At 34.0% G+C, this 19,686-nt stretch overlaps 3 protein-coding genes across 4 annotated transcripts; all 3 read left to right on the top strand.

Moving 5' to 3' along the window:
- The first annotated feature begins 608 nt into the window (after nucleotides 1-608).
- LOC108199377 (transcription factor PIF1) lies at nucleotides 609-2,472 on the top strand. The gene is made up of 7 exons (XM_017367165.2): nucleotides 609-790; nucleotides 863-904; nucleotides 973-1,279; nucleotides 1,709-1,801; nucleotides 1,890-1,955; nucleotides 2,028-2,093; nucleotides 2,162-2,472. Coding segments are annotated over exons 2-7 (603 nt in total). The 5' UTR covers nucleotides 609-790; nucleotides 863-902; the 3' UTR covers nucleotides 2,231-2,472.
- An 8,598-nt stretch (nucleotides 2,473-11,070) lies between these two features.
- LOC108196283 (B3 domain-containing transcription factor ABI3) lies at nucleotides 11,071-15,202 on the top strand. 2 transcript variants are annotated; one of them, XM_017363522.2, is made up of 7 exons: nucleotides 11,071-11,359; nucleotides 11,855-13,599; nucleotides 13,674-13,766; nucleotides 13,962-14,062; nucleotides 14,206-14,252; nucleotides 14,351-14,427; nucleotides 14,554-15,202. In XM_017363522.2, exons 2-7 carry the CDS (start codon nucleotides 11,875-11,877, stop codon nucleotides 14,689-14,691), a joined length of 2,181 nt encoding a protein of 726 aa, XP_017219011.1. In that variant the 5' UTR covers nucleotides 11,071-11,359; nucleotides 11,855-11,874; the 3' UTR covers nucleotides 14,692-15,202. The 2 variants fall into 2 exon arrangements, with proteins under 2 accessions (XP_017219011.1, XP_017218994.1); XM_017363505.2 differs by having other exon boundaries at nucleotides 14,200-14,252.
- Nucleotides 15,203-16,159: 957 nt separating this feature from the next.
- Nucleotides 16,160-19,276, top strand: LOC108200207 (uncharacterized). The gene is made up of 4 exons (XM_017368275.2): nucleotides 16,160-17,485; nucleotides 18,265-18,403; nucleotides 18,591-18,750; nucleotides 18,831-19,276. The coding sequence occupies exons 2-4, from the start codon at nucleotides 18,279-18,281 to the stop codon at nucleotides 19,080-19,082; spliced, it is 537 nt and encodes a 178-aa protein (XP_017223764.1). The 5' UTR covers nucleotides 16,160-17,485; nucleotides 18,265-18,278; the 3' UTR covers nucleotides 19,083-19,276.
- The last annotated feature ends 410 nt before the right edge of the window (nucleotides 19,277-19,686 follow it).

Below are 19,686 nucleotides of genomic sequence, written 5' to 3'. Positions count from 1 at the left end.
ATTTTATCAATTGAAAAAATTTTAAAAATATATCATCGGATTTTTTTTATTCTACTTTAAGATGTAATTTTCAGTTTTTTAAAATAATAAAAGAACGACTTATAATTTTTGGTGAAAACTTAGTCAATTTGATCAACAAAAGTAGAAATGTGACAACTAAAATGGGATGCAAAGAGTAGTACAGTATATAATCAATTATATGGACTCAGAAGAAATATACTCTCTCCGTCTGTTTTTAGTTGTCACATTTCTATTTTTGTTGGTCAAATTAACTAATTTTTGACAAAAAATTATGAGTCACCCGTTCATCATTTTAAAATACTGAAAATTACATCTTAAAATAGATTAAAAATTATTTTCGATGATAAGTTTTTTTTATTTTTTCAATTGATAAAATATTAATAAATTTCAGTCAAACTTTAGTCAGTTTGACAGACACAAAAATAAAGGTGACAACTAAAATGGGATGAAAGGAGTATTACACTGCTGGTGAGTAGAAATGCTTACCAAAATCTGGCCACACCCCATCAGCAAAAGGGTCCCAACAAACATGAGGTGGCGAGCCTTAACTAGAATAAAAAATCTGGTTTCATTGAGTGACTCCTCGATCTCTTTTCCACTGTTTTAAACAGTGGCCGGTATCTGGGATTCACACATTCATTGCATGTAGTTGGACCCATGGAGTTGCTGTTTTTTGCTCTATCTAGTTTTGCCCATCTCACTATAAAAGGCAAAGACTGCTAAAATAATACTGTAGTCCCACTTCAAGTCAGAAGAAGGCCTTGACAAGGTATGTGAACAATTTAAGTTTCTTTTGAATTCATTAGTTATGTTTCTTATATCTGAACGTTTGCCATTTTAGATTCCCACCTCGAAAGAAACGCATCAAAGGAGTTTGTAATATGTAAGTATTTATTGTCATTTAATGTGTACCTGAAATTCAAGAGCTTACAAGTTCATTACATCTTACAGGGATGATGAGCGGACTCAGGAGGCATCACGGGATATAGGGAAGGACCTTGAATTAAGTCCCCCACAGCCACAACAAAAAACATCATCTTGGTGGGTTCCTCAATTTAATCGTGTTGAGTTAGCTCCGCTGCCTGATCCTTGTTTGGTTTCTGCTTCAACTCAACAAGCAGACTATCTTGTCGATGCCCCAACTAAACATATGTTATCGGCAAATACAAGCCTCGATCCTTTATCATCAGGCGCCGATTGCACAAGGACTGATAATCTGAAAAGGAAGGAAAAGTGCGAGTATCCAAGCCCTCATGAGGTAAGCCCCAAGTAAAAATAAATTAAAAATAATACTCCCTCTGTCCCCCTCGTTTCTTTACGTTACTTTTCGGCATGCTTTTCCACACTCATTTAAAGTATAGTTTCATAATATATTTTTATTTTTATTTCTCTGAATAAAAATTTGACATTTAAATTTTTATTCAAAAAAAAAATTTTAAAAAGAAATTATACAACTATATTTTATAGAATAAATGCGTGCAAACAGTAAACGTAACAATAGGCGTAGTTTTAGTAAGCCAAGCAAAGTACTTAAACATGTACAAGTACAGGGAACTGGCCTCCCGTTTTATGTGCGCAACAAATAGCGTCGTTTAGCAGTGTGGCCCCGCTAGGTTTATTTTATATATAAACTTTAAGCCTTCTTTCCGAATTTATTATCTGACCTTGGCTGTCTATGTTCCGAAAGGATTCCGATGGCATTTGCATGGAGAAAAAAGAGGAGTCACCGTCAGGAAAAAAATTAAAGATCTTCCGTGAAACCCACAATCTCTCCGAGAGGGTAAGTATACATATTCATCTATATAATTTATGATTATACGTACGTGTAAAATATATATATTTAGTGGCCTGAGGGTAATTGTTTGCAGAATCGAAGAGCCAAGATCAGCCAACAGTTTCAGAAATTACAAAAACTCATCCCGCCAGGCAATACGGTATGCTGTATTCAGCATATTATTAATATGTATATATTTCAAATATTAATTTGATGTTTTCTGAAACTGTAGGCTAGTCAAGCTTCGATACTGGACCGAACAGTTACTTACATAAAATCAGTTAAAGGGCTGCTACAGGTACTCCATGGTCTTTTTAGTTTGTAAAAGGATTAGTGATAAGTGATTAATGCACGACTTTTGAGCAGATGTTATCGACGATGTCTCCGGAGAACGCCGAGGCTATTCAACAATTTTACTCTTCCAAGTTCGGCTGATCAATGAACAAGCCATATTATTACAGATCAGCTCCTGCCTGGCTGCCTCCTCTTATTATAATATAATATAAATATGTGATATATTAAAGAAATGTAATTTTATTTTGGACTGGTCACACGGGTAGTCCTAGTACTACTAAGAGTACTACTTAGTAACATATGTAAATCCATGTATTGTGTATGAACATGGTCTCTCTTTAGTGGAGGATCATGTTTCTAATGTTATTGCAGTGTAACTGTAACATATTAGTATATGTTTTGTGACTATATATATGGTTACCGCTTTCAAAATAGCAGCAGGGTAGTTGATTTAGAATATATATGATGGACGAAAAAACGATTCCCAGTTATCTGAGGTTTTGTATCTTATTTTTGTACCATAAAACAAGAGCTAGAGCTGGCTGCTTCATCAGTTACATAGCGTGCATGTGAGACAAGTGGCATGCAGCAGCAGACTTCATGCTACTGCCATTTTGTATCCAACGGCTCATATTTCGCCAGCCTCATGTGACCCTATATTCTTATTTGCCCAGGATTCGAGAAAAACAAGAGTTTGTATGGTGTGTATGCATCTTAAGATGCTAGACACTGAATTTGGATGTTTTTATTGGTATAGTTGTTATAAATAGAGAGGTCTATCATTATTAAAAAATATAAATCAATCAAAATAAAAAAAATTATCAGAAATATGTTTATTGTGTGCCCATGAATATATCATAGAGAAATGTGGAAAAACAAAACACTTAATTGTTATTAATTAATACACTTAGAGGGGTGCATTGGATTGAGATTTTAAAGTATTTTTCTTTATTTATGAAATCCAAAAGTATTCGATTGGGATTGTTTGAAATATATTAAAATATTGAGGTATTCAATTGGGATTTTAAATTATGCTACAAAATCTGATGGTATTCAATTGAGATTTTAAATTATGCTTTAAAATCCGATGTTATTCAATTGAGATTGTTTAAAATCCGATGGTATTCAAATGCTCATGGATTTTTTTGGATTTCATAAAATGATGGATCTTTTGGCATTTTCCAGTGTATTTTAAGTTTTTTGAAATCCCAGTAAAATAAATGGGATTTTAAAGCATTGTACTTAAATCATATCAACTCTGCGATATTTTATTAAGAATCCGCATAAAATCAAAATCACATACAATCCATTAAAATCTATGGACTAAAAACAATCCATTAAAATCTCAATCTAATACACCCCCGTTAATCTTAATTGTTAATTAATAGCACTCCTTGGATATAACTTATACTCTAGTTTTTTTTTTTTAAGGTTGTTCTGGTGTAACTTATCTCTATCAAAACTAAGAGCCACCACATGGTTTTTAACTTATTTCTATCAATAAAAAATCCTTCCCTTCAATTGATCCCCACTTTTGAATTTGGATCTTTGTTATAATGGAATCAAATATAAATAAAATATAATATAGAGAATAAATATAGAGAGTATTGTTGGAGTTCATACTCTTAATTTTGTACTAAATTAATAAGAGTCACATTTTTTATATTATATTTAGGAGATAATTAGGAGATAGATGCTCTGAGCATTGGAAAAGTATGTAGACTTTTTCAACAAATCTTGACACATAGCTGGGTAAACTGCTTGGAGGCTCATTTGTACTTGGGCCTTTTTATTTTGTACGGGCCTTTAATCAGCAACGCATAGATTGAAAATGAAATCATATAATACTGCAGAAGTCCGTTATAGCTTGCAGACTGGAGTAATTGTCTGTCACTGTAGACTTGTAAAGGCCCAACTGTATGGAATAATAACCGGCTCAAGATCGATTTATATTTAAAATAATTTATTCACATTAAATTCTACATAAATTGGAGTTTAGGTAAGCAAATGCATTTGGGCCAATATTGGAGTTTGGGTAAGCAAATGCATTTGGGCCGCAACATAAATTTGATCTGATCTAACCCTCAAACCTGGTGCATCTCATCATGACTTTAGTTGCTAAACCTGATTAGTATACCCGATCATGCAATTCATTAAAACGGAAATGCAAACTTTTTATACACTAATTTCCCAAATGAGCCGATAGGTATCGAGTAAAGGCACTTATTTAGCAATTTTGTACTCATCCCCTCGTTTGTTAATTAATTTGCTTGTATTGTTCTTTTGTTTATGCTATGTTTATCAATTAGCTGATGTAGCTTGGCGTTGGAAGCGAACAAAATAAGTTACGAGTTCTTTGTCTTTACATGCGATCACAGGACTTATGGTGAATGGTGATATAGATGACTTCTCCTCTTTTTTTTACTTAGAAACCATTTTGATCAGTTTAAAACAAGTACTTCTTTCTTAAAATGAAAAAAAATACTGAAATAGAAGTTGAAAACAAGTTAAGATTTATCAGTAATAAAAGTGTGTTAGAAAAAAGTCAAAATCATAAAATAAAAGTTAGTATTCATTTCTTTTAAGTACTTTTCGACTTGACAAATAAAAACTCTAACTTATAAACCCACGAACTGAGTTTTTAAACTCCGCCAAACACCCCTTAAGTTTCTCATCTAACTCGTTTCTTCTTTAGTTATTACAAATTTTTCATTTAATTCCTACTCATCAATAATTTGACAACAACTTCCCTTTTTGTCTACAAATTTATATTAAACAAACTAAAATTCATTATAATATTAATAAAATCATCATTGTAAGTAAAAGCGTTAAAAACGACTAAACAAAAGTGACTGCATATTAATTTTACCGAAATCGATCGCTTTTAAAAACAAATGATATTTTAGTTGCCAATAAAAATACCAAAATTGGTGGTATTTCGTATTTATAAGATATCCAGATATAGCCATATAAAGTGATTGGAATTTTTTGGGTCAATTTACGAATTCTACTGATATTGGTAAATTTTCAAATACAAAAGTGATATTGGTCGCTTTTAACAAATATTAAATTTGAAATTTTCAAATTTAATATTTGTTAAAAGCGACCAACGCAACGGTCATTTTTATATATCACCACCGAACATGATAAAAACGACCAACTTATGTTATCAAAATTTCCAGGTCGCTTTTGACAAGAGCCACCACTTCCAGGTCAATTTTAACTGAAAGACACTATATATCGTCGGTCAGTTCTAATAGTTTTTCTGGTAGTGCACGTGTTAATTACATTTTAATTTAAAACTATATAACTATTAATTTTTTCTGGCGAAAAAAAATATAACTATTAATTTTTCTGTGACGATATTATTACAATAAAGCTATCAATTTGCAATATATTAACCATGAGCCCCAAGCAATTTTAATTGAATATTTTATCAAATATTCTGTAATAAATGGTTAGAGAAAATTATTAAGCGAAACATTTGGGTTATACTCCCACCAATATGTGGTTGGCCTTTAAAGCATCTCCAAGAGCCTCTTTATTGGCTCCTAAATATATTATAAAAAATGTGGCTCTTAGTAATTTAGGACAAAGTTAAGAGTGTAAACTCCAACAATACTCTCTATATCTCTTCTCTATTTTATATTTTATTCATATATTGGGCTCCACTATAACAAAAGATATGGAAAGATGGAGGTAAATTAGAGGGAATGATTTTTTTATTATGAAAAAATAAGTTAGGAGCAATGTGGTGGCTCTTAACTTTGAGGAGAGAGGAGAGAGAAACAAGAGACTCTTAGTGATTTAAGAGCCACTTACGAGTCTTTTGGAGCAATATTTTTCTTCTCCCTTCTCAAATCTCAGGTTAGGAGCCTAAATGAAGAGTCCCTTGGAACCTAAATGAAGGGAGCTGCCTGCTTCATCAGCTACAGTGCATGCATGCGCGACAAGTGTCACTCCCTCAGAGACCTCAAACTTAACCTACCAACTCTCCTCGTGTTAGGAGATGTTAACACTTTCTCCCTTGGTTATAAAAGTTCAAAACATACCTTTGACCACCATCCAACGGCTGTTGTTTCATCTCTTCACTCTTAAGCGCCCTTCAAGAACCACACGATTAGTCATTACAGACCTTTCACAGGAATCCAATAATTCTGGCGTATGAACTCTCTGGTCCCACACAGCTGTACTTGTTCTTGTGTGACAAATGCTTTTAAGCTCGAGGATGGACCCATTTTGCACGTTACTGCTGCTGAAACCGCTACTGAAGCCTTGTGTGAGCACTTTGTATGTATACGTGTAGTTTCATTGATGAACCAATCAGCTGTGTAGTGTGTAGTGTGCAGTCAAGAAACATTTATAAAAAGTTATGAATACTAGTGACTTCTATTTTTTTTTCTAAATATTTTAAAGTAATTTTTAATTTGCTTCTAATTTCTCCTTCATTTTTTTATTTTAAGCAAGAAGCACTTATTTTAAATTCACCCAAACGGCCTCATAGTCTTTTACTTTTACCTCTGTAAAAAGTCTTTACTTCTATTGTTTTATTGACCGGCAAAAAATGTGCCGGCGTGATTTTTACATAATAGCGACTTATTTTTAAAGGAAGTATTTATATATAGAGAGAGATATGTGTATATATAAATATTCGATATAATAGTACTCAAGGTTTGATAGGTATTTTATATTTTTTACAAATTTTTCAAGAAAAGTTTAATACTCCCTCCAGTCTCAATTTATAGGTCCATTTTGGGAGAAAAATTTGTCCCAAAACACTTGTCTCTCTCTTCTTTCAATACAAATTTATCTACATATTAATTGTGACTTTTTTGAAACTCAACATTATTTTCATTTCTCAATGCACTAAATCCCAATATTTATTGTGATTTTTTTGAAACTCAACTATATTCTCACTTATCAATGCATTAATTAATGATACATGTGATAAGATTCTATCTTATAACCAACTTTTTTCTAAATATGTGTGTTTATTCCAAAATGGACCTATAAATTGAGACGGAGGGAGTATTTATTCTAAAGTAAGATAAATCAGACATGCCATTATTCTTTTGTATAAACTAAACTAGCATGGCTCATTGACAAGAAGTGAAAATTACAACGGTTCGAGTAACGGTAAAATTTAGAATTAAACAGTGTGATTAGATTTGGGGAGTGGAACTTATCTCTGACATTTAGGATTAAACCGAGTGATTGGATTTGGGGAGTGGGAAGCATTCACTGAATTTAACATGCAAGAACGAAAACTCATAGGACTATAGGAGTATCACTTATCTCTTCATTTTCTAGCTTGCCTCATCTCTTGGGTTGGTGCGAAAGCTCTAAGCTCAGCAATATCTATTCCTGGTCTGCAATTATGATAAGTTTAAGAGTCCTTTGCTAGTCCAATAAATATCCAAATAAATGTCTTATAAATATAATAAAATATTGTGTCATAGTGACTTAGGATTTCAATTTGATATATCGACTCCAACAACATGCGTCATTATTGTGTCTTATTATTAAAATACTAATCTATACTATATTATAATAAACCAACAAAGTATAATTTGTAGTCCTAAATTTTGTTCATATTTTTTGGTTTGGTCATCTTTTTTAGTCATTCTTGTATTATTATCTTGCTAAAAACAAAAAGAAATCACACTAGAAATCTATCTCGCCAACATGGTATAATTTGTAGTCCTAAATTTTGTTTATATTTTTTGGTTTGGTCATCTTTTTTTAATCATTCTTGTATTATTATCTTGCTAAAAACAAAAAAATCACATTAGAACTTAATAGGTCCGAGAGACTCTTCATTTGGGCTCTTAACTTAAAATTTGAGGAGAGAGAGAAAAAATGTTGCTCCAAGAGATTTTTAGTGGCTCTTTAAACCACTAAAGAGCCTCTTGTTTCTCTCTCCTCTCTCCTCAAAGTTAAGAGCCATCATATAGCTTTTAACTTATTTTTTCATAATAACTTTGCTATAGTCACTACAACAAAACAGGGTATTTACGACGGAAATTAAGCCTAATATCCGTCGTAAGTTCACAATTTACGACGGATTTTCGTCGTTTTTGCTCAAGTAGTAAGTTCAAAAACCCGTCACAATTTTCATCTAGCGTCGTAAGTTCATATAGCGTCGCAAGAATTATCGGGCGTCGTAAGTTAATCTGGTGGGGCCCACAATCTCAGCAAATTCATTGTTAAACTTACGACGGAAAGGCCGTCGTAAGCTGGTCAATTTACGACGGAAATTTCCGTCGTATATTAATTGTGGGCCCCGTGTTCGTTTTTTGGTTCTATTCTTGCGACGGAAACTTCCGTCGGTAGTTATCTTACGACTGAATTTGTTTAAGAACATCCGTCATAAAGTATCGGGAAATCTACAACTTACGACTAATATTTCCGTCGTAAGTTTAGATTTAGATTTTGAGGAGCCTACTGTTTTCTATATTTCTGCCATTTTATACCATTCGAGAATGGTACAAGAAACCTGTCCATGAAAATATTCAATACCTAAAAGACATTTTAGCTACTATACCAATCAATCCAAGCAAATAATCAAAATCCATAATAACATAGTTTTCATTAACAAAACATCCCAAACACATATTCATACACCAACAAAAGACTAAAACATCCCAAAAACATAGTCATACACAAACATAGGATTAAAACATCCAAAAACAGCCCCACAAATTCAATTACATTCACACAACTTAATATTAACCCTTAATAACCGGACCTCCCCTAGAGACAACAACATATGGATGACTCGTGTCACGGTCTTCGGAGTCCGTGCTCTCATTCCCACTTCCGGCTTTATCAACATCATCTTCATCCCCGGTGTCGATAACCTTGCCCTACAATATACACCCAAAAATAATTCAGTAAAAATTGAATAGAATCTCATTTTTATTTCTAGATAGAAACATGCACTGTATGTTTATTTTGTTTTCTTTAATGTACGCCCATGTCTATAATTCAGGGTGTGTTTATTTTTCATGTATTTTGTCTATGCTTACAATTAGCCAACCTTACTTGTCTATTTGAACAGGTGGAATTATAGTTTATAGGCAAGTTTGTGTCCACAACATTTATGAGAATAGGATTTCCCTATTGCATCATTTCTGATATAGTAGTATAATAGCTAACACAAGCTTTTTATTTTACTCTTCAGCTAGTTATAGATGATATGCATAATTAGAATTATTAAGGAAACAATAATTTGCAGTTATATATATATAGAGAAGTGATCATATTCTTGTAGTGAGTGGAGCCAAATATGAAATAGAGAAGTGATCATATAAAGAGTATTATTGGAGTTTACGCTCTAAATTTTGTACTAAATTGCTAAGAGCCACATTATATATATATTATATTTAGGAGCCAACTAAGAGGCTTTTGGAGATGCTCTAAGTCTTAGACAATTTTAAGATTAAAAATCTATCTCTTATAAGTACAAGTTTTAAATAAATACTAACACTAAAAATAAACCGATCCAAAACACCACACGCATATAACTTTCGAGCCTTCGGCTTACTTTATTATTTTATTAAAAAAATTATAATGACGTTAAAATAAAATTATAAATATATAAATTTGAATTTTTTTTAACAAGAACCTTCATATAACTCTTTCGAATTCTAACATTTTCTATTTCAATACAAACACGAAAAATTTCATAATTTTTCTAACTCTGATATGTTACACGACAAATATCTTTTTTTATACATATAAAGATATACGAAATATGAAAAATATTATTTAAAATTAATTGAATAATAAATTATCCCATATTAATAACAAAAAATATTTTTAAATAGATAATAAATTGTAAAAACTAAATTTCCGTTAGAAAATATAATCTGTCGGTTAATATAATTTAATTAAAATTCAATTCATTAATATTAAAATACTAATAAAATGATGTTAAAATTTAAATTATAAAAAATAAATTACGAATTATATAACCGCCGTGCTTCGCACGGGTTAAAGGCTAGTATATATAAATTATTATCGGATGGAAATGAAAAGAAGATAGGAGAGAGATGTTGTAAAATGACATGAAACTATTTTGTAGGCGTGTAATATAATTTTCAAAACTAGAAAAACTATTAATATCTAAATTAATGATAAACTTTATAATTGAAATATATGAAATTGTGATGAAGGGGGTGTTTGTGTTGGCTTAAAGCCCGGGTTTTAAGCCGTCTCTGACTTTAAGCTGAAAAATATAGAGGCTGTTTGGGTGTGCTTAAAATAAGTGTTTCTTTCTTAAAGTAAAAAAGTGAAGCAGAAATGAGAAGCGAGTTACGACTTATAAGTGATTAAAGTGTTTGGAAAATAAGCAGAAGTTGTGAGAGAAAAGCTAGCATTCCCAACTTTTTATAAGTGCTTCTCGACTTTTTACACAAACGGGTCAAGAAAAGTAGAAGCTAGCTTATTACGGAAAGAAGCACTTCTTTCCCGTTGCCAAACATGTACTATATGTTTGTGTAATGAGTCGGAAGCCATCTTAAAGTCAAAAATAAGCCAAAAACTGACTTAAAGCCAGAAGTTAGTTTGAGGTACTTTTTTCGGTGGCTAAATTTTTTTGAACATTTTTTTGATAAAAATTACTCCTAAATCATAAATTACTCATTAATCACTCTTATTTTTGTTATTTTATTTTTATTAACTCATTAATCATTCATTAATCAAAATTATTCAAACAGACATTTTAAACTATCAACTTTTGAGATATGCCACGTTAAGTCATAAGCAATAAATTTAGTGAAACGGACTCGAAATCATATAAATTCAGATTCATAATTTATAATTAAATTTAATTATTGGGACCGAGAAGCAAGTACTTATCCAAACGAGATTTCAAGAAAATAAAAGCCAAATGAGAAAATGAAAGCAGGTGCACCGCAACAGTTGCACCATTCAGCATCTACCGTATGGCGGCCACTGACGTAATACTGTAGAAAGTATTGTCTATAGCACCAGGTTTTCTTCGCCTGTTTTAACTCTCATATCTCTCTCTCTCAAAACCACCTTCCTCATCTCTCCCACTCCCACCTTCTCTCCACTTAATTGAACTTATCTATACTCTCCCTGCATTTCAAACAAATTTTTTAAAGCTCAAAAAAAATAATTAAAAGCCCACAACTTCCCAGAACAAACCAGAACTCTTCTTGTTGATGTTTATTTACTCTTTTATTTATGGTTGCTGAAGAACCTCTTGAAAAAGCTTTGTCTTTTTCTCATTCTTTTCTTTGGGTATGCTTCGCCTTTTATCTCTTCTGATCTGTTTTAATTGCAAGCTGATTCTTGAGTTGTTGTTGATTATTATGAAGTACTTGTGAATAGCTGAACTTAATTGTTTGCTGTTGTAGAACATAAGATTATTAAGTGTCAAAGTACGGATTAGGGCACAGAAGTCGCTTTCTTGATTATTATTATTATTGATTAGTACTGTGTACTTGATAGATAACCAAATCTTTTTCTTCAGATGCTTTATGTTGCTTCTTTCTACCCACTTGTTGAAGATGGGAGATTTTTTGATATATCTAGATCCTTTTTTCTTGTTTCCTTAATCTCATACATACACCAAACTCATCTCTCTCAACATACCCCAGACACCCACTTTTTCCTCGAATTTAAGTTGTGTCGAATTTAGCCGTTTTTCTTGCAGTGCTGCTCTTTGCCTGTCTATTAATCTATCTCCTTTCTGTTAATATCTATACACAATTTTTGTCTGAATTTTTTTTATAGTACTTTATCTAGACATTGAGATGGCAAGAGAAAAAGGAGTAGAAGTGCATGCAGAGAATGCAATTTTTTGTGGGGGTGATGCTGCTATGGATGATGATGTAGTTGATGAAATAATGGGGGCTCTCAGTGAAGCAGAGATCTGGCTTGGAGGTGATGAACAAGATGAGACTCCGGTGGCTGATTCTTCTATTTTCGATAATAGTTTCCCACCGCTTCCTGATTTTCCATGCATGTCTTCAACCTCATCTTCATCCTCTACTCCGGCCTTGACGACTAAACAGTTCGTTTCGTCGTCTGCTTCCCCGGCTTCTTCGTCTTCTTCAGCAGCTTCTTGGGCCATGATAAGGTCAGATGCAGATCAGAGAATGAAGCAAGATGTGAGGAGTATCCAGTATGATCCTGCGACACCGGTCCCGGATTTATCAGATGGTTTCAGGCCATCTGATGGGAGTACTGGAATGGAGGATGTGGATTGCATGGATGTGATGAATAATTTTGGGTACATGGATCTGATTGATATTGAAGATGGAAATGATTTATGGGACCCATCTTGTATCTTTCAAAGTGATGATGATCAGACTTATTCGAGAGATCAAAGTATCGTAAGTCAGGATGTGCGGAATCGAGAAGATGAAAATTGTTACATCATAGAGGGGGGAAAGGAAGTGAAAGAAAAAACGGGTTTTGATGAACTTGGAGTTATGTTTTTTGAGTGGCTAAAAAATAACAAAGAGCACATTTCGGCTGAGGATATGAGGAATATTAAGTTTAAACGAGCAACCATTGAGTGTGCTTCGAAACGTTTAGGGAGCACACAAGAAGGAAGAAAACAGCTATTGAAACTCATTCTTGAATGGGTTGAGCAGCACCATCTTCAGAACAAAAGGAACCAAGATGCGGCAGCTGCTGCTCATCAAGTAGTCCCTTGTCAATATCAAGAATCTTTTCCGAACCCTAACCCTAACATACAGAATACTATTCCCACTATGGATGCAAACACTTTCATGTGGATTCCCACTCAAACTTATTTCAATCAGGCATTGGTGTCCCCAGCTGCTTCTGCGCCAGCAGTATTTCCACCGCCTGCTATGGCTTATGTAGTTGGTGATCTTCAACAGCAACCTTTTGTTGGTGGTGCTAACGCTTCTCCAATGAATTGTCAAGCCTACTCTCCTCAGATGCCGATGCCGCCAACAGGATATCATTTGCTTCAGCCTGCTCAGTCATGGCCGCAATCGCAGTTTGTTTCAGCCCCTCAATATAATTCATTTCCTGATCAAAATGGTACTTTTGCTCCTATTACACCTCAGCCGTTTGCACCTGTGTATGGAGATCAAAACCCTTCTCAAATTTACAACGGAAATAATGTTGAGGATCCAATAAGGTTGGGTCCTTCTGCTACTAAAGAGGCTAGGAAAAAGAGGATGGCTCGGCAAAGACGGGTTTCATTGCATCATTATCGCCACCATCCACACCAAAATCAACTCAAAAAGGTTGACTCGTCGGGACAAAATGAAGGGCGGTTCAATATAGAAACTTGCACTGATAACATCGATGGTGTAACCAGCCCTCTCAATTGTATTCTCCAGCCTCCTGCTATTGAGTCTCCAATCTTGGAACAGCCTCATAAGGAAGCACAGCCACGGCAACAGGAGTGTCATACGAGTGATCGGACCTTACTGCGAGCACAGAGCAATCAGCAGCTGACACAGACGTCGGAGCGTGGACAACAACTACAGAAACAGGTAGTTACCTTGAAAGAGATAGTTAATTTCTGAGAAATAGACTATGTTATGAATGTGTCCTGGTTTTTGTGTAGGAATTTAAAGGTGGGAACAACTTCAAACTTCTCTTACAGAAGGTGTTGAAGCAGAGTGATGTTGGTAATCTTGGAAGAATTGTACTGCCTAAAGTAAGTAGTCCATTTTTTGCACAAACCTTATGTATTTTTTTACTCTTGTTAATATCTTGATACACTCACCCTAATTGTCTTGATACACACGCACCACCGGCACACATATAATCCATAAGAAGAGACATCAATATTACCTTTTGCTGACAATAATATTAATCTGATTGTGTGCCTGCTCACTACTGATGTGATCAGAAAGAAGCTGAAACACACCTCCCACAACTGGATGAAAGAGACGGCATATCGATTGACATGGAAGATATAGGAATTTCAAAGGTTTGGAACTTGCGCTACAGGTATAATATACGAAGACTACGAAGCCACACATCACACACACACACCTGCAAGCACACACTTGTATATAGTGGGCATTCAGTTACTTGCCAGTTATATCTATTACTAATTACACTCGTGTTGTTTTTAAATCGTGGAGTCTCAGATTCTGGCCAAATAACAAAAGCAGGATGTATCTCCTTGAAAACACAGGTATGTTTGGTTATATAAATGTCATACAATGAATAAAATGACACTTTTACAAACTCCCCTGGCCCTAACAATTCTGATTTTTCTGTTTTGACTTTCAGGAGATTTTGTGAGAACTAATGGACTTCAGGAAGGAGATTTCATTGTCATATACTCAGACATGAAAAATGGCAAATATGTATGAAGCTCTTACAGTAAATATTGTATATTTATCTACGAATATGCTATATGTATTATTTTGTAGTCCATGTTATTATAAGTTTAATCAAAGGTACTAAATTATGTTTTTCTGACAATATTACAGCTGATAAGGGGAGTGAAGGTAAGGCAGCAGCCTGCGAAACCGAAATCTGAGCCAAAAGTGAAGGCAACAAGGAAAAATCGCAACTCAGGAGCTGGTAATGGTCATTCCTCCACACCATCTAAACTGAAGGGAAAGTGAATAAGTGAAGCATAAGCAAAGAAGTGGCCAAACCGCTGTTAAGAATGTAAAGGCAAAAACATTGCATATATATGGTACTAGATAATTAATTAAGCTTGGCCAGTGTGCGCTGCATAGGTATATCGACTTCAATGACCCATCCATAGTTTTCTTGCTCTTTATTCAATTATCTCTTATGCCAAAGGTCACAATTGGTGTGAGCCAGAAAAATGTGTGACTAGGATGAATGATCAAATCTTGGCAAGTACTACTTAAGCTGTCAATGTGCGACACCAACCAGGTCTCAGAGGGATTTGAAGACTATAATGTCGTTATGGTTTGTTTCTTTTTGGAGGGGCTCAGATCTATCACCGTTAGTACACTAATATACAGTGACCGTGTCGGTTGTCATGATTTGTGAAAATTGTATGTATGCATATTGTGATGTGATTGTATTATATTGCATACTCTACCTAGCTATTTGTTATCGATTGTTGATTGTAATTAGAATTCTTAATTTGGATTCATGTATGCGGCGGACATATATATAGTCAGTATAGATGTCATGCGTAGATTCTTAAAGACTTGGAAGTTCCTTGAGAATTAAGTATGATCTAAATTATTTTGATATACATATACAGCTGCGGCCTGCTAACAATGGTCCTAGGTGGTGGAAACCTGTTTCACAGCTCAACTTGGAGCTGCATTCATTTTATGTCTTGTTTGTGTGTTTTCAGTTTTAAGCTGATTTTAATGCTTGATTTGCTCAAAGTTGAGAAATATGTGCAGAAACTGGTAAGGTATTGCTGGGACATGGTGGAACATATATAACCTTGCGTCTGATTTGGGCGTTTGTAGTAGGACTAAATTCGTATGGATGGATGGAAAGATGAGCAGTGGCTGTTACCCAACTCGGATCCTGGACTGAAAACATCATGTAGACCGTAAATACTACAGTAATCAACCCAAAGTATCCAACACTCCAAGGTCCACCCTAAATTCATCACCAGGCCCAATAACTACCTCATCTTTAGAATGCATTTTCTGAAAGCCCAAATTTGATGACACAGAATGCTTTGACCATATATAATTTGTCTGGTGCTTATGAGCACACTGAGTCGCTCTCTGTAGGTATAAACTCTTCTGATGGATACTCCATGTCAGGTCTATACATCCAGAACGGATATTTTTAAATGTTTGTGTATTTTATATTATTTATAAAAAAGGTAATCATATATGTGTGCACTTTAGTATTTGGAAAAATATTGATTAAGTAATAAAATTTCTTATTTTCAAAAAAAAAAAGTAATGAAATTTCTTTAAATCAATAGAAAATATAAGGAAATAGAATAAAATTGTCAAATAATAAGTATGGAGTCATGTGATACTTGTTTTATATAAATTAAATTAATTTGAATAAAAAGATTTGTTTTGTTTTGCTTTTTATTTCTATCGAAAAGATGGTTAACAAATGGGGGAAAATACCAAAACGGGGAAAACAAATCAACTTCAACTCCTCTCCTAGCAACCATTTTCCACACACATTCCTCCCTCTCTACAAACATATATAACAAAACACTGAGAATCAATTGTATGATTGTATCGATTGCTTGGATCGAACAAATGTTGCCCAATACATTTAAGGTCTAGCAGCTTTAGGCCGCCAACTTGGTGCAATGGGTTTGAAGGATGAACCTAGAGTGGATGTTAATAGTGCCATTGCCGCAGATTTGATGGGCATGTACCAGAGCATGGGAGAGGCTTTAGCCCACCGGTATGGTGGTTCGGTAGCTCATAATTAATACCGTATGTTCCCCAGAAAATTGTGTGATTATTCATTTCTATACCACTTAAATTGATAACTTATATTCTATGTCCTGAATATTACTATCTCATCAAACAAAATGATTTAAGATGTACAACATGTCATATTCTCTTTTGGATAATTAAAAGATTATTCTTTATATACCTTGGCATGTATTTTATTGATTAGCTATGCTTTATAGAGTAGGTGTTTACTAAGAGACAGGAAAAGTGGAAAGCAATGCCACACTCTAGGGAATTCATAAAATGATGGATGCTATAAATTTGTAATCGACTGCGTTGTTACATCCTCTCACAACTTCATTATTATCTATATCTGTTGCACTCACGTCTTAAAATGAATGAATTCTTTAGTATGGTTTATTGGGTTGCATTAATTAGATTTATGGGCTACTTTAAATCATAAGAAGGCAAACCTGCTCTTTGGGAGCTCGATTGTGATTACTACCTTCATGTTACTGGGATTGGAGAGAATATCATCCCAAAGAAGAGATAGATTTTAGTGATCATGTTAGTTCTTGGCTTTTGTATTTTGTCTATACCTTCAAATATCTAGGTCAGGAACCTAGACAATACTTCTGTTAAATTGGTAGCCCCTTTTAAATCGATAGGAGATAATTTGGCCCTATAGGCTATAGCCCAGGACAATAATGTGCGCTTCTTAGTTTACAGTTGAATGCAAATATCAGATAGAATTTCTCCAATATAGGGTTTGGATTTGTAGTTGTAACAATACAAAGTCATATAGTATCATACAAATTACTAACAGTTATAATTTTTGAACAACTTCATTGATTTTACCTGTTACCTTAAATTTGATTTTAGGTCTCATTCAGATGCTAGACCTGTTTCTCCACTTTCCCCTGTTCCTGCTTGAAAAGAATGTGATGTTTTGGACAATTTATTACAACAAACATGCAGGCAAATAAAGAATGTGATGCTTAGGACAGAACTAGCTCAAAGAACCGGAGTTCCAGAAATGCCACCTAATGTAGCGTAATTTTTCTCTTTATTGTGTTTGCAATCTTTTAACATTTCTAATAACTTGGAATGTGCCACATTAATGATGTGTATGAATGAATTCAAGTTTGATCTCCTTCTGATCTTTGTTGTGTATGTTTTAGGCAGCATTAACTTGAATCTGATGTTACTTGTCTTAAGTGTTGTTTCTATCATCTGTTTATGATACATATTTAGTAAAAATGTATGTATTTTGCAGTGTAGTGTGATTTTATTCATCATTTTCTTGCGTTTTATGTAAATATCTGGAAACGACACCTATATTATTCTATACGAAGTAAATCATGATGAAGATTGCTATCCGGACTCCAAAAGGTTACTACATATCTTGATTTGATTTAGTTTTCATTTATAAGGAAAAAATATAATCGTTGTTGCTTATTTGATTAATATTAGTTTACTAAGTTGTCTGGTCTATTAGCACGCCTCATCGAACAGCATAATATAAACAAGTGGATTTTAGAGCTCGTGATCTAGCATATTTTCATATTTTATTAGTCTGACCTACTTGCATGGAGTAGAACCAAAGTTGGGCACCATGATGATATTGAAAATGAAAACATAAAATCGTGCGCTCTAATAGATAGAGCTTTGTGTTAAAATGGTTCACTATAATTAAGGTAACTGTTTTGTGGATTATGAATTGTATATATGATGTGTTTCTTTTGGTCCGTGATCTTAACTCAACGTCACTAAAAACCTCTGATCACTTAACACGTTCCTAACTATCTGCTGTCAACAATATTTCAGGTGGTCAGTCGTCCATGCAAGGCCGCCAAGATTATTGCTGTCTTGGAGGACGAGGACTGGTACTGCAACTACTGCCCAAGATGCTCACGAGAAGTACACTGTCAGCAGAGAATATTGTTGCAACAACTGTGCAAAGCAGGTCAGTGGTGCCACGGTACTATTGCTCTTTACTGACTACAAAACACCAGCACCACAACTATAATAAAGAAAAACACTACAAATTAGCAATGCATTATTGGCACCACAATTATTAAACAATGTAATAGTGGCGGTATTATTATTATCGTTGTTCACACCCGAAACTTAGTATTTGACTTTGCAAACAGCTTCAGGCCAACTGTCCGTGTGAAAGATGATTCAGCACGCCCTACTTTGACTCTATTCAACAAGGAGGCAAAGGACCTCATCGGTGTACAAGTGGATAGAATACTGAGGACCTCATCGGTGTACCAGTGGATAGAATACGTACTGACTGAGCTTTCGGAGGTAATCGAACAAGTATTATGCACTGCAAGAACAAACATAGTTACAACAGCACGCTAACAATATTTTTAATGTAATCATAGGACGCAAATCTACTCAATACGCTGCCCATTTTCAAGAACATTGTTGGGAAGGAGTGTGCTTCTGATATTAAAATCAATGCATACAACATCGACCGCGGTTATGAGGAATATACTGCATTCCGCCTCTCAGAGTGTGCTGCAGCTAGCCATGACCCAGATGAAGGGAAGATGGGTGGGAAGGCCGCTAAAAAACAGAAGACTGACTGCCTGACCAGTGCCACAATGCACAGAGCTTACATATTGGATAAATAAATAAAATGGACTCAGTATTTTAGTGATTTCACCTGATTTTCAAGACTATGCACTATTTCAACTTTTATTTCTATTTTGCAAGAATCTAAACTAAGACAAGTACTTGGTTTTTACATATTTATGCATGGAAAAAATTAGAAACAGTATATGTGGTTGAAATTTCAGTGCTTATATCAAGAAATATCTCGATGGTCATTACTATCTTTCTTTCCAAATTCCGATACTGTATTCCTCTGCTATCTCGCTATGTAGCAACGGATGGATGATTCTAATTTCTGCAGATTTCTGTGCCTTGTAACATTGTAACATGTTCAGAATAAAAAACAATATACTCATGAAGGTCTTTCAAACATAAAACAATTCCGAATCAAAAACTCTGAAGAAAAATCATGCAATATATTTCTATTTAAATATAAATAATAACAGATCATATATTTAAAAATACTTTGAGTGAGATGCAAAATTATACTTTTAATAATTTTTTGGAATTTACCTTCAAATATTTGAATCAAAGTTGACGATATTCGTGAACAATGTATATTAACAAAAGAGCAAGGTTTATATCATTTTAAGAACATTCTGGACGGGCGGGCGGAATGGATGA

Source organism: Daucus carota, chromosome 1, assembly GCF_001625215.2.
Source record: "Daucus carota subsp. sativus chromosome 1, DH1 v3.0, whole genome shotgun sequence".
In the NCBI taxonomy this organism is placed as follows: Eukaryota; Viridiplantae; Streptophyta; class Magnoliopsida; order Apiales; family Apiaceae; genus Daucus; species Daucus carota.
This window is presented reverse-complemented; position numbering and strand designations above follow the sequence as displayed.

Coding starts and splice junctions, on each gene's coding strand:
- LOC108200207 (XM_017368275.2), top strand. CDS start 18,279: ATGCAAGGCCGCCAAGATTATTGCTGTCTTGGAGGACGAGGACTGGTA. Junction 18,404..18,590: donor GCAACAACTGTGCAAAGCAG/GTCAGTGGTGCC, acceptor CTTTGCAAACAG/CTTCAGGCCAACTGTCCGTG. Junction 18,751..18,830: donor TACTGACTGAGCTTTCGGAG/GTAATCGAACAA, acceptor ATGTAATCATAG/GACGCAAATCTACTCAATAC.
- LOC108199377 (XM_017367165.2), top strand. Junction 1,956..2,027: donor TCATCCCGCCAGGCAATACG/GTATGCTGTATT, acceptor CTGAAACTGTAG/GCTAGTCAAGCTTCGATACT. Junction 2,094..2,161: donor CAGTTAAAGGGCTGCTACAG/GTACTCCATGGT, acceptor ACTTTTGAGCAG/ATGTTATCGACGATGTCTCC.
- LOC108196283 (XM_017363505.2), top strand. CDS start 11,875: ATGGCAAGAGAAAAAGGAGTAGAAGTGCATGCAGAGAATGCAATTTTT. Junction 13,767..13,961: donor GAAGAATTGTACTGCCTAAA/GTAAGTAGTCCA, acceptor TGATGTGATCAG/AAAGAAGCTGAAACACACCT. Junction 14,428..14,553: donor ACATGAAAAATGGCAAATAT/GTATGAAGCTCT, acceptor ACAATATTACAG/CTGATAAGGGGAGTGAAGGT.